General features: G+C 39.2%; 1 protein-coding gene across 1 annotated transcript in view; it reads right to left on the bottom strand.

Moving 5' to 3' along the window:
* Positions 1-13844, bottom strand: part of LRCH2 (leucine rich repeats and calponin homology domain containing 2) — a 106185-nt gene extending 92341 nt beyond the window's left edge. Inside the window, exon 1 of the mRNA XM_040265119.1 lies at positions 13486-13844. Within this exon, the coding sequence (XP_040121053.1) occupies positions 13486-13834 (349 nt within the window). The 5' untranslated portion in view covers positions 13835-13844. The remainder of the gene's footprint in view (positions 1-13485) is intronic.
* Positions 13845-14654: the final 810 nt, after the last annotated feature.

A 14654-nucleotide genomic window follows, 5' to 3' on the forward strand; every position in this document is an offset into this window, starting at 1 on the left:
AAAGCCATTCATTATGACCTAAATCAAATCCCTTATGATTATAAAGTGGAGGTGACAAATAGATTCAAGAGACTAGATCTGGTACACAGAGTGCCTGAAGGACCATGGATGGAGGTTCATAACATTTCACAGGAGGTGATGACCAAAACCATCCCCAAGAAAAAGAAATGCAAGAAGGCAAAGTGGTTGTCTGAGACAGCCTTACAAATAGCTGAGAAAGGAAGAGAAGTGAAAGGCAAAGGAGAAACGGAACTAAACTAAACTAAATGCAGAGTTCCAGAGAATGGGAAAAACTAGAGATCTCTTTAAGAAAACTGGAGTTACCAAGGGAACATTTCATACAAAGATAGGCACAATAAAGGAATAAAACAGCAATGATGGAACAGAAGCAGAAGAAATTAAGAAAAGGTGGCAAGAATACACAGAACTGTACAAAAAAGCTCTTAATGACCCAGTTAACCATGATGATGTGGTGAATCACCTACAGCCAGATGTCTTGGAATGTGAAGTCAAGTGAGTCTTGAGAAGCATTACAACAAAAGTGGTGTAATTCAATTCATTACAAAGGACTGATGCTGAAGCTGAAGTTTCAATACTTTGGCTACCTGATGTGAAGAACTGACTCATTGGAAAAGACCCTAATGCTAGGAAAGACTGAAGGTAGGAGGAGAAGGGGACAACAGAGGATGAGATGGTCAGATGCCATCACTGACTCAATGGACATGAGTTTGAGAAAACTCGAGGAGTTGGTGATGGACAGGGAAGCCTGGCATGCTGCAGTCCATGGGATCCCAAAGAGTCGGACACGACTGAGCAACTGAACTGGACTGAAAAACAAACAAAGCTAGAGAAGGTGATGGAATTCCAGCTGAGCTATTTCAAATCTTAAAAGATGATACTGTTAGATTGCTGTATTCATTATGCCAGCAAACTTGGAAAACTCAGCAGTGGCCACAGGACTGCAAAAAATCAGTTTTCATTCCAATCCCAAAGAAGGGCAATGCCATAGAATATAAAAATTACTATACAATTGCACTCATTTCACATGCCAGCAAGATTATGCTCAAAACCCTTCAAGCTAGGTTTCAGCAGTACATAAAAGGAGAATGTCCAGATGTATAAGCTGGATTTTGAAAAGGCAGAGGAACCAGAGGTCAAATTGCCATAGGCTGATCATAGAAAAAGTAAGCGAATTCCTTAAAAACAAATGGGACCTAATTAAACATAAAAGACTTTTGCACAATAAAGGAAACTATAAGCAAGGTGACAAGACAGCCTTCAGAATGGGAGAAAATAATAGCAAATGAAGCAAATGACAAACAACTAATCTCAAAAATATACAAGCAACTCCTGCAGTTCAATTCCAGAAAAATAAACAAACCAATCAAAAAATGGGCCAAAGAACTAAACAGATATTTCTGCAAAGAAGACATACAAATGCCTAATAAACACATGAAAAAATGCTCAGCATACTCATTATCAGAGAAATGCAAATCAAAACCACAGTGAGGTACCATCTCATGCCGGTCAGAATGGCTGCTATCAAAAAGTCTACAAAAAATATATGCTGGAGAGGGTACAGAGAAAAAGGAACCCTCTTATACTGTTGGTGGGAATTCAAACTAGTACAGCCACTATGGAGAACAGTGTGGAGGTTCCTTAAAAACTGGAAATAGAACTGCCATACAACCCAGCAATCCCACTGCTGGGCATACACAGCGAGGAAACCAGAATTGAAAAAGACACGTGTACCCCAATGTTCACTGCAGCACCGTTTACAATAGCCAGGACATGGAAGCAACCTAGATGTCCATCAGCAGATGAATGGGTAAGAAAGCTGTGGTACATATACACAATGGAATATTACTCAGCCATTAAAAAGAATACATTTGAACCAGTTCTAATGAGGTGGATGAAACTGGAGCCTATTATATAGAGCAAAGTAAGTCAGAAAGAAAAACACCAATACAGTATATTAGCACATATACACGGAATTTAGAAAGATGGTAATGATGATCCTGTATGCAAGATAGCAAAAGAGACACAGATGTAAAGAACAGACTGTTGGACTCTGTGGGAGAAGGTAAGGGTGGAATGATTTGAGAGAATAGCATTGAAACATGTATATTATCATATGTGAAATAGATCGCCAGTCCAGGTTCAATGCATGAGACAGGGTGCTGAGGGCTGGTGAACTGGGATGACCCTGAGGGATGGGATGGTGGGGAGGAGAGTCAGGATGGGGAACATATGTACACCCAAGGCTGATTCATGTGAATGTATGGCAAAAACCACAATATTGTAAAGTAGTCTCCAATTAAATTTTTTTTAAAAAAACATCTACTTCTGCTTCATTCACTATGCTAAACCCCTTGACTCTGTGGATCACAACAAATTGTGGAATATTCTTAAAGAGATAGGAATACCAAAGCACCTTACCTGCCTTCTGAGGTAGGTATGCAGGTCAAGAAGCAACAGTTAGAACTGTACATGGAAAAAACTTGGGAAAGGAGTATGTCAAGGCTATATATTGCCACCCTGTTTATTTAACTTATATGCAGAGTATATCATGCGAAATGCTGGGCTGGATGAAGCACAAGCTGGTATCAAGATTGCTGGGAGAAATATCAATAACCTTAGATATGCATATGATACCACTTTAATGGCAGAAAGTGAAGAGGAACTTAAGAGCCTTTTGATGAAGGTGAAAGAGGAGAGGAAAAAAGCTGGATTAAAATTCAACATTCAAAAAACTAAGATCATGGCATCTGGTCCCATCATTTCATAGAAAATAGATGGGGAAAATGTGGAAACAGTGTCAGATTTCATTTTCTTGGGCTACAAAATCAATGCAGAAGTTGACTGTGAAATTAAAAGATGCTTGCTCCTTGGAAGAATAGCTATGCCAAACCTAGCCAGTATTTTTAAGCAGAGATATCACTTTGCCAAAAAAGGTCTGTATAGTCATAGCTGTGGTTTTTCCAGTAGTCATGTACGGATGTGAGAGCTGGACCATAAAGAAGGCTGAGTGGTGAAGAACTGACGCTTTCGAACTGCGGTGCTGGGGGAGACTCTTGAGAGTTCCTTCAACTGCAAGATGAAACCAGTCAATCCTAAAGGAAATCAACCGTGAATATTCATTGGAAGGACTGATGCTGAAGCTGAAGCTCCAATACTTTGGCCACCTGATGCGATAGCTGATTCATTGGAAAAGACTCTGATGCTGGGCAAGACTGAAGCCAGGAAGAGAAGGGGACAACAGAGGATGAGATGGTTCAGTTCAGTTCAGTCGCTCAGTCGTGTCCGACTCTTTGCGACCCCACGAATCGCAGCACGCCAGGCCTCCCTGTCCATCACTAACTCCCAGAGTTCACTCAGACTCACATCCATCAAGTCAGTGATGACATCCAGCCATCTCATCCTCGGTCGTCCCCTTCTCCTCCTGCCCCCAATCTCTCCCAGCATCAGAGTCTTTTCCAATGAGTCAACTCTTCGCATGAGGTATCCAAAGTACTGGAGTTTCAGCTTCAGCATCATTCCTTCCAAAGAAATCCTAGGGCTGATCTCCTTCAGAATGGACTGGTTGGATCTCCTTGCAGTCCAAGGGACTCTCAAGAGTCTTCTCCAACACCACACTTCAAAAGCATCAATTCTTCAGCGCTCAGCCTTCTTCACAGTCCAACTCTCACATCCATACATGACCACAGGAAAAACCATAGCCTTGACTAGATGGACCTTTGTTGGCAAAGTAATGTCTCTGCTTTTGAATATGCTATCTAGGTTGGTCATGACTTTCCTTCCAAGGAGCAAGCATCTTTTAACTTCATGGCTGCAGTCACCATCTGCAGTGATTTTGGAGCCCCAAAAAATAAAGTCTGACACTGTTTCCACTGTTTCCCCATCTATTTCCCATGAAGTGATGGGACCAGATGCCATGATCTTCGTTTTCTGAATGTTGAGCTTTAAGCCAACTTTTTCACTCTCCTCTTTCACTTTCATCAAGAGGCTTTTTAGTTCCTCTTCACTTTCATCAAGAGGCTTTTTAGTTCCTCTTCACTTTCTGCCATAAGGGTGGTGTCATCTGCATATCTGAGGTTATTGACATTTCTCCCAGCAATATTGATTCCAGCTTGTGCTTCTTCCAGCCCAGTGTTTCTCATGATGTACTCTGCATAGAAGTTAAATAAGCAGGTGACAATACACAGCCTTGATGTACTCCTTTTCTTATTTGGAACCAGTCTGTTGTTCCATGTCCAGTTCTAACTGCTGCTTCCTGACCTGCATATAGATTTCTCAAGAGGCAGGTTAGGTGGTCTGGTATTCCCATCTCTTTCAGAATTTTCCACAATTTATTGTGATCCACACAGTCAAAGGCTTTGGCATAGTCAATAAAGCAGAAATAGATGTTTTTCTGGAACTCTCTTGCTTTTTCCATGATCCAGCATGGTTGGATGACATCAACAACTCAATGGACATGAGTTTGAGCAAACTCCAGGAAATGGTGAAGGACAGGGAGCCTGGCATGCTGCAGTGCATGGGGTCAAAAAGAGTCAGACACAACTTGGCGAATGAACAACAACAAATATTATTATATAACCCAGCTATTTCATTCACAAGTATACACACAAGAAATTATTGTATATTTACAACAGGACACATGAATAATAATGCTTACAGTAGTACTGTTCACAAGAGTAAAAATATGTTAACAATATTATGGCCACCAGTGAGAAAGTGGATAAAGTATGCTATAGTTGCACAATGAAAGATAATTCAGCCATCAAACTGCAGTTTCATACAATTTGTATCTTTGCAACTTAGTAGTAAGTAATATAATATTAAAATTACCAGTTATATAAAGCAGAGTTAAGTATTACATTTTTTAAAAGTTCAAAACAAGAACTAAGCAATGTATTATTAAGGAGCAAGCTTACTGGCTGGAAGCTGTCTTAGTAACAACAAGTGAGAAGCAGATTTGCATATAAGAGTCCTCAGGCTACAGTATGAAGAACGAATTGGACTTGAAGCAAACTGAACATGAAGCAGAGAAATCATTTGGGAAAAACTGCTGATAGGGTCAGTTAAAGGTGAGGAGAAAAGGACATAAACAATAACAACTGACACAGATTAGACCGGAATGGAACAGAATTGAAAGCTATTCAAAGAGTTATGATCAAGAGCCCTTAAGTTCCAACCATATATAGAGGGTGAGGGAAGGTGAAGAGTCAAGAATAATTCCCAAGTTTCTGGTCTGCAAGACCAGAGGTCCTAGGGTCAATACAAAAGTTGAATTTTTTTTTTTTGACATTTTGAGTTTCAAGAGACTCTGGGATGTCAATACTCATGTAGTATCCTCTTTTTTTTTAAATGGGCTTCCCTGGTGGCACAGTGGTAAAGAACCCGCATGCCACTGCAGGAGATGCTGGAGACACGGATTCAATCCCTGGGTTGGGAAGATCCCCTGGAGGAGGAAATGGCAACCCACTCCAGTGTTCTTGCCTGGAGAATTTCATGGACAGAGGAGCCTGGTGAGCTATAGTCCATGGGGTCACAGAGAATTGGATCCTCTTTTTATGATTAAGTATATAATCTGATCCTTTCCCCTTCAAAGCCTATCCTATAATCGATGTCACCACTCCCTTTTCAAATTTGCACACTGCTTTGTTTTCACTTATGACATTCATCTCACTTTAGCCAAGCAGTGCTCAGTCTTGGCACCATTGACATTTTGGACCTGGAAAGTCTTTGTTGTGTGTGCAGTCCTGTTCATTTTAGGATGCTTAGCAGCATCCCTGGCTTCTACCCATTAGATGTGAGTAGCATCCCCAAGTTATGACAATCAAAACTGTTTCCAAAAACCAATGAAGTTGCTCAGTCATGTCTGACTCTTTGTGATCCCATGGACTGTAACCTACCAGGCTCCTCCATCCATGGAATTTTCCAGGCAAGAGTACTGGAGTGGGCTGCCATTTCCTTCTCCAAGGATCGTCCCAACCCAGGGATCGAACCCAGATCTCCTACATTGCAGGCAGACACTTTACCATCTGAGCTACCAGGGAAGCCCCAACATTACCAAATATCTCTTGGGGGCAAGATCCCCATTCCTTAAAACCATGATCTAGTCTATATAATAGATACATGAATACTTAATTTATACCACCACTTAAAATCATAAATTCCCTAAAGGCAGCAACTTTATACCATCTTGTCCATTTATATAAAATAGATATGACAAATATATTCTACATACTCATCAAGGTAGATTAAGGAGATAGTTATCTATGTTTGATTTACTATTTTTAAATTTATAAATATCTTTAAAAGTAATTGATTTCCCATTGACACAGGCATCTCTAACCAATTAGCTAAAGTACTAAGGATTTATATACTGGAATTATTTTTTTAAGAGGGGAAAATTTCTATGCTGCATATTCTGGAGTCTCTTAGGGACATAAGCATTTAACGAAGTCATTTTTGAATCAAATCCAAATTCACAAATGTTCTAGAATTGGTTAGTCTCCATACAGTTCGAATAAAAGTTTATACACAATCATTTTATTTCTGTCTCTTGTCCCCTTAAATCCCTAATATTATGCATAAAATTTCACCGAAAGAAGCATAATTAATTTAAACACCAATCCATGCCTCAAATTATAAGAGGACACAGATAAACAATCTCCACAAATAGGTAAGACTTTATTTTCCTATTTGGAAAAAAAACTTAAAATAAATTTTTTATCAAAACATATATTAGACAATATATATTGTTTAACTATCCATTACAGTCTACTGACTGGCAGTCTATAAATGGAATGCTATCAATTTATAATTTATTTGAAACAGTAGAAATGTAAAGACTAAAAGTTAGACCTTTAGCAGACTGAATACACTAGTTTAAAATGAAACTAAACACAAACTTAAATTATTGTTATAAAACTCACTTGTACAGTTTTCTTTTATTACATTAAATGGTTCCCTGGAGTATAAGGTATTTTTTTTTCCTATAAAAGGGAAATGGGGGGGAAAAAGGGAAGCAGAGAAAACTTTCTGAAATTTTTCAGAGAACTGATTGTATTACAATGCTTCAAGAACTACCTAAATATACACAAAGTATAGAGAAAAATAAAAGGTTTCCCCTTCTAAATTGTTCATGATGATGAACAGTCTCTGTACAATGGCGGTGGGCATCACACAGTTTAAGTATCCCTTAGAGTGTACTGTTGGGATGGGCTAGGAGAATGATATACCCTTTTGCAAAGTGTGACTGTATGCCTTGGAATTTAAATACCACCTCCCAGGAAATCAATATGCTCTAAGTCTTCAATTACTTTTATTTGTGAAAAGTGTCCTGAACATCACTTCTCATGCTGTCAATGAGGTTCTGGATCTTGTATATCTTTATGCTTTTGATGATAAATAAATACTTCAGAGTTTATGTTACAAACAATCTAAATCAAAATATTAAATTTTAAACTTTAAGCCAGTGTCTCTAATCCCAATTCTAAAATATTTCAATCAACCACTTCTGTTCTTTTACCTGTCATGAAGTATATATGGTAATTTTTTCCAGAAAACATGGTAAGATCATATTTTCCAAATGCAATTAATCTAGCTGCTTATCACACAGTCCTAATTCTAAACTGTGGCTTATTCTCCATAATGATTCCTTAAAGCATTTTGCTCTATTGAGTACCTATTCCTATGCTTATACACTTGTTTTCCCAGATGACACTGCATTGATTAACATTAAAATTTAAGACATTATTATCCCCACGGATCTACATTCCCGCCACCTTAGCAAAAGTCAGAGAACTAGGTAACCCCTCCCTTCCATTGCTAACGACCATGTTCATTGCCAACGACCAGTCCATGAAGATCCTCCCTCCCCGTCTTGTATTTTAACACTGAACTCTCCACCAATTGCATTCTCTCAGCCTCCAAGTATGTTTGAGAAAATACAGAGTGAACTTTCAGTTAACATCTGCCCTTAATATGCAATGCCATTCTCAACTCCATATGGGTGTAATTTCTCCCCTGAAAGCCTGCAATTGTCCCTTTCTGCTTAATCCTAACCAACCCGGCATGCATGGGGTCGCAAACAGTCGGACACAATTTAGCAACTGAACTGAACTGAAGCTGATCCCATAGTGATCATTTAACTCAAGATTCAGCGAGAGTTAACTTTATAGGAAATTTTCTCAAACTAACTTAACTCCCAATAAAATTAAGCCTTATGCCACAGTTTCATATAACTTATTTGTATCATTTATTAAAATATATATTTTTAATATTGCTACATCTCTTTTCTAATAATTACATATATTACTGTACACATGCACCTATTTTATAAACCTTTATAGGATCATGTTTCCAGAGTTAGAGTTTAATAAAAGCTTGCTTAATGTACCTATTGTCAAACCAATACCATGAAGACAAGCTATGCAAATATCATGTGCAAAACAAAACACACTGCACCATAAACAGAAACTATATAATCTATGAAGCTAAATAAGCATTCATCTTTCAGATTAAATCACCTATTTATTAGCACAGTGTTTATTAATAGCTTTGTTATAAGAAGAGAAAGTGTTGCAACAGGAATAACACTGGAATAGTGTTAGATTTAGGAAATCTAGCCTCTGACCCACACTCTGCCATATACTAGCCATTCAACTTCGGGCAAATCACTTAACCTCTCTCAACAACAAAGGGTAATTACTATGCACTCTACAAACCCACAGGGTTATTATTAGGATACAAACGGGTAATATATGAAAGTGCTTAGAATTTACAAGGAGCTGTATAAATGGTATGAGTTTAATGACAACCATACACTCTGACTTAAGATAACATTTTTTTTTTATTTTGTGTTTCTTATTTACCATGGGTTTTGGGTTGGTTCTTTTTTTTTTTAACATTTTAAAATGTGAACTTGCAAAAGAAAGAAATTAAAGGGCAACTATTTATGCTCTAGAAGAATTCATCACTGAATAAAACACTGCAAGGTTTAGCAACTCAAATTCAATCTGAACCAATTAAAATATGAGTCAACTAACAAAAATGTCCTTCATATTCAACTTTTCAGCAAGATATTTATTACATAAAGCAAGGCAGATATTTTATTCCGGCCACAAAATCACAAGCTTATTCCACCGAATGCACTAAGATGGCCTTCACCTATGTAACAAAATCAGAGGCTGCAAAGTTTAACTGGCTCCATTTTACAAGCAGATACAATACACCATGCTCCACAGTTGAAGAGGTGAACCAGCACATGTAGGAAATACTAGAGTTGACTCCAGGTTTACAGGAAAACATGTGATTCACCAGGACACAACACAATCTGATATATGTAAAGAATTCCTAAATCTGTTTCACAGACCTATTGTTTATGGACATAAAGAACTATGAAGAAGCAGAGGGGGCAGCTGCAAATAGACTGAGACTTATTTGTAGTACTGGTGACAGTCAAATATGAAAAGTTTCCAAATTTGTTTGCATAGCCATTACCCATTATCATTTTTAAGCTCTCTAAAAGTCAACAAGTATCACAGTATCCAGATAGACTAAAACTTTCTAGGCAATTTCCCTTTATCTTGCCAAGTCTACCCACAGACCAGCAAAGATAAGACATTACAACCAGAGTTAGCTATTTTCTTGAAACTTTCTGATCCCTGATTTCCTGTTTTTATATGCATGAGTATTTTAATAAAGAAGTATCTGGAAGGCATATCAATTCAAAAGAGGTCATGAGCACAAACCACCAAATGGAGAATCAAGTAAACTGACAAACTCTCCCTTTTAAATGTTAATCGCCTAGAAAGGCTGCCATAATTAGTTATTAGCAGTTGAGCTTCCTCCCAGCAAAGAAAGGGGAGTGAGGCTGAAGAGGGAAAAAGAAATAAGGAGGGCAGCAGGAGAAAAGGGACAGGTGAAGAAGAACAGACACCAGAAATGCAAAGAGAAATAAAAAAGATACCAAAGATAACTTTGCCATCAGCTACATACAATCCAGATTCCCTCACAGGAAGACTATTAATAGAGAAAATAAGATTTTACTGCTACATATTTTACAGTCACTATTTTAACACAGGTTTATCCAATAATGATAAATGTAAAACAGTTATTCAAGGGAACTGGAGAAACTATAGTTTCCTGTAAGTTCCTAGTCACTAAAGACATAATACGATGAAAAAATGAGTCTGCTTCACACAAGTCTATCAGAAAGAGTACTGAACTAGAACGTGAACATTTGGTTCTGATCTCTGTACTAGAACTTGAACATTTAGTTCCTTCCTAGCTTTGGTTTTGACCTTCTTGACAATTAGCTTTAGGTTAGTCACCAAACTTTTATCAATGTTCTCATTCACTCAAACAATAAATATTTCTTAAAAGTCTAAAAAATTCTAGAGTTTTCCAACCCTGACTGCACAGAAGAATACCTGGGAATACTTACACACACATACACACACACCTCTTTGCCCCTGAGACTGATTTAATTGGTCTGGGGTGGAGCCCGGGCATAGATTAAATAACAAACAAAAAAAAACTCCCTTGCTATCTTTTTTTTTTTTTTACTTTATTTTACTTTACAATATTGCATTGGTTTTGCCATACACTGACATGAATCCGCCACGGGTGTACATGAGTTCCCAATCCTGAACCCCCCTCCCACCTCCCACCCCATACTCTGGATCATCCCCGTGCACCAGCCCCAAGCATCCCGTATCCTGTATCGAACATAGACTGGCAGGCAAGGTGGAAAGCCACAGGTCTATTTCATCTTTTATGTACATGGTAAGGAACAGCAAACAATGTGAAGAGCCATCTCCCTTCCTTTAAATGTATCAATTTCCCCTTTTAATCCAATTTTGTTTTAACCTAGATTCCCACCACCTCACACCTAGATTCTCACCACCTCACACCTGGATTCTCACCACCTCACACCTAGATTCTCACCACCTCATACCTAGATTAACAAATAGTTTCCTACCTCTTTTCCCTTCTTCCAGTCTCTTCCCAACTAAATAAACCATTGCTGTCTAACTAATCAATTTGGTACTGAAACATTATTCCACTGAGAGTCATTTTAAATATAACAATAACAACAAACAGAAATGTTTTCATTGAGCAGAGACTATATTGCATATACATATTTATACGTTTGTATATACACAAGTATGTATGTATAATCTCAAACATGCTCTATTTTTCTTCAATTCCATTTATATATAATGGATACTAGTCTCTTTACATACAAGATTATTGCCCCTAACTAGTTGTGGTTGAATTTGGTCAAAAATGAATGGCAAATGAATCACCCACAGATCTCTAATTTAAATTCTCACATGTTCCCACAAGGAACACCAATTCAATTTTTTTAAAAAAGTAAAATGAGGTGGAATTATTTCAAAAAGTTCTCTGTTACTGTAGACACTGATAAAATTTATGATGAATGAATTTTACCAAGAATAAATATGGTTCTGGTTTGTGTTAAAACTTGCCTCAGAAAACAAACTGAAGCCTTAAAAGCCAATGGTTATAATCACATAAGATACTCATATTTATGAAAAATATTAAGTACAATATAAGATGTATATAATGAGAAAACTAAGGAAGTGCATTACTTATTCCCTGCCCATAAGCAGTTTTCCATCTTCCCAGGGAAAGCAAAACATATAAAAGAAAATAAAGCCAGCACTAGCACATAAGTGGTAAAGACATTAAGTACCATGGGAATTCAAAGAAACAGAAGACTGCCCTGGACTAAGGGAGTTGGAGACAGCATCTTGGAAAAGCTGGGGGTTGAACAAAATTAAATAGGTGGAGAAAAGGAAATCTCATGAATATGGATCTTCTACAAAAATGAGGCAGAAATTCATAAACTATGTTTGAGGAACTGGGAGGTGACCTAGTTGGAACAGAGGGTTCTATGTAGGAGCATTTGAGGACTTAAGGTTGAAACAATAAACTGGAGCCAGACAGTGAAAGGCCAGAATGCCAACCTAGGATACTTCAACTCTGCACTATAGATAGATAAATCTTTTATAGCTAACAACAAGCAAAACAACATATCCCTATAATGATGCAGTCTGAAACCATTTTTCTTGAAGCCTTTGAAGAACACACCTAGTAGTACAATGTCTTGCCAATATATCTTGAATATGTGAACATATTGTTTAGGAAATCTGTTCAAAGTGAAAGAGTAAACACTCAAATATGCTTTCCAACATACAAAATCATTGATGGTTCTTAGGATAACTCCTAAGAGAATAACTGGATAGGAGGCTTCAAATTTGGGTTCTCTTCCTCTCCCCACCCTCATCCAAACACACATCTTGATTTAATACCTAGAAACACAATACAATGAAATAGTGTTATTCTGAAAATAAGAGATCTTTTATTACCTCCCATTATGAGTGAATTTACTTACTACATTGCCTCAAAATTGCCCCTAAATTTATTAAGATCATTTTGTCCATGATTTCTTTCAGCAAAGCAGATGAAAACAGATACATAAATAACAAATTTGAAGATTATGAAAAGTGAAAAGTCCTTCATCAAATCAAAACACACCTAAAATAATCAGCCTTGGCTTATAAGGCAGAGAGGAGACTGTTCATAACAAAAAAATGCCATCCACAACAAAGAGTACCAGAGAGTATATGAAGAACATTACAATAGCCAATTTCTCATCCAAAATGATAAACTGTTAACCCACAACTCCAAAAAGAATGGAGTTAATTTTGATTCTCAAAAATGCCCTTAACAATTTTTGGTTACATCTGTAATGAAAATTAACACTCCAACACAACTCAAAACAAGGATTCTTTTCCTTAGTAAAGCAGACACATAAGTGATTGATGATTTAATTTGCCGTTGCAGCAAATACTAATTTAAGCACCACTACCTCAACACGAGGAAAATGACAAATCTCAGTATTTAAAGGCATACGTGACAAGAAGGCAAGACTATTCTAGGATGATTAAAACACACACAAAATAAGAACACGGAAAAAAAACCGTGGCAATACTGCTGCTGCACTAGGAAAAGGGATATACCATTCTTACAGGCACGCATGGCTTTAAAGAATATGTGTAGATTATGGTCTTATGTATTGTCTTTTTTTCCTCCAGGAAAGACTGGAACATTCACGAGAGTTGGAAGAAGTGCATTGAGGAAGGTGTCAATGCCTCCCTCCCCACCCCGTTAGTGGGGAAACTCGCTTTAACAATAATGCTCTTTCACTCCTCACATCCCACCCGGTTTCCACAGACCCTTCAGTCAGCATTCCTGCCCACCCGCCCGCCGCCACTTCCCTGCTCTGCCCCTCACATTCAGAACTGGCTGCTCCGACTGTCTCGCCGCCCCCGCGCACCCGCCCAGACCAGCGGAGTCTAACAACGCAGCCACGCAGCCACCCAGAAACCCACTGCCCCCACCTCCTCCTCGCCCAGCTTCCCCTCCCCCTCCCCGCCCTGTCACCTGCTTGGGTGGTGTCCGTCAGGTCGTAGCCGCTGCCCGGGAAGTCTCGGAGCTTCCTACCGCTGAGGCTCAGGATGCCGGAGTTGCCCGCCTCCTCCAGGGCCCGGTCCAGGCTCCTCACGGTGTGTTGAGGCTGCAGGCTCCCCGGGTTCCACTGCGGCCCGTTGGGGAACGGCTGACCGAAAAGAGTCGGTACCGGGATGGGCACCACCAGGGTCCCGCCGCCGCCGCCGCCTCCCACTCCGGTTCCGCCACCTCCCCCTCCGGCCCCACCACCGCCACCGCTACTTCCACCTCCACCACAACTGCCGCCCCCACTGTTACCACCACCTCCCTGACTCGCCGCCATGTTCCTGGGAGAGAGAATAGCCCCCGACAATACTCTGAGCCTGTGCCGCGAGTGTAGGGGGTTCTTAGGACGCATGCGCAGGCTGGGGGCGGGAGGTGGGGGGTGCGAGGTAGAGGGTGGGAAGGAACCAGGGGGCGGGCTGGGAGGAGGTGTTGGGTATGGAAGAGACGCTGTTCAAACGTGCAGAATGCTTGCTTTAAAAAATGTGCTATCAGAGGAAGGATGCTAAATCCCGGTTCCGCTGCTTTGGGTACCAAAATCTTGCGAAGCGACACCAGCTTAACTCTAGGTCGTCAGGGATGTGACCCCAGATCTCTAAGTTGCTTCACCTTTTGAGATCTGCAAAACAAAAGTAAATATATTAGAGATGAAAGAGATTCGTTTCAGAATATTTTGAAGCGGCATTTAGAGGACTATCAGCTACCTGATTGAAACGCTTACTGCAAATGCCTCAGGAATCCTTTAGCAGTGTTAACACGGAGACAAACTTTGAGGAGGAATATGGGTGCAGAATTGTTTTTTAAGCCTGCATGAATTTTCCCATAATTTAGAATTCCAAAATAAGAAAAGCCTTTTAAAATGTTTTCAAGGAAGCCTCTCGTTTCAGTGTGTGTGTGTCTCAGCCAAACTGCTGCCTTCCAAAACTTGGAAAAGTTCTCTACATTCTGTTCTATATCTCTTTGAAGTCCTGCCAAGGTCTCCAAAATATCTCGAGTTTCTTATCATGTTAGTATGGCTGATGGAAAACTCTGATCATCAAACAACCTTAAAGTTTATTTTTTATATACAGCCTTTCTGAAGATTTAATGCTGTGGATAGG

This window comes from Oryx dammah, unplaced genomic scaffold (assembly GCF_014754425.2).
Source record: "Oryx dammah isolate SB20612 unplaced genomic scaffold, SCBI_Odam_1.1 HiC_scaffold_23, whole genome shotgun sequence".
In the NCBI taxonomy this organism is placed as follows: Eukaryota; Metazoa; Chordata; class Mammalia; order Artiodactyla; family Bovidae; genus Oryx; species Oryx dammah.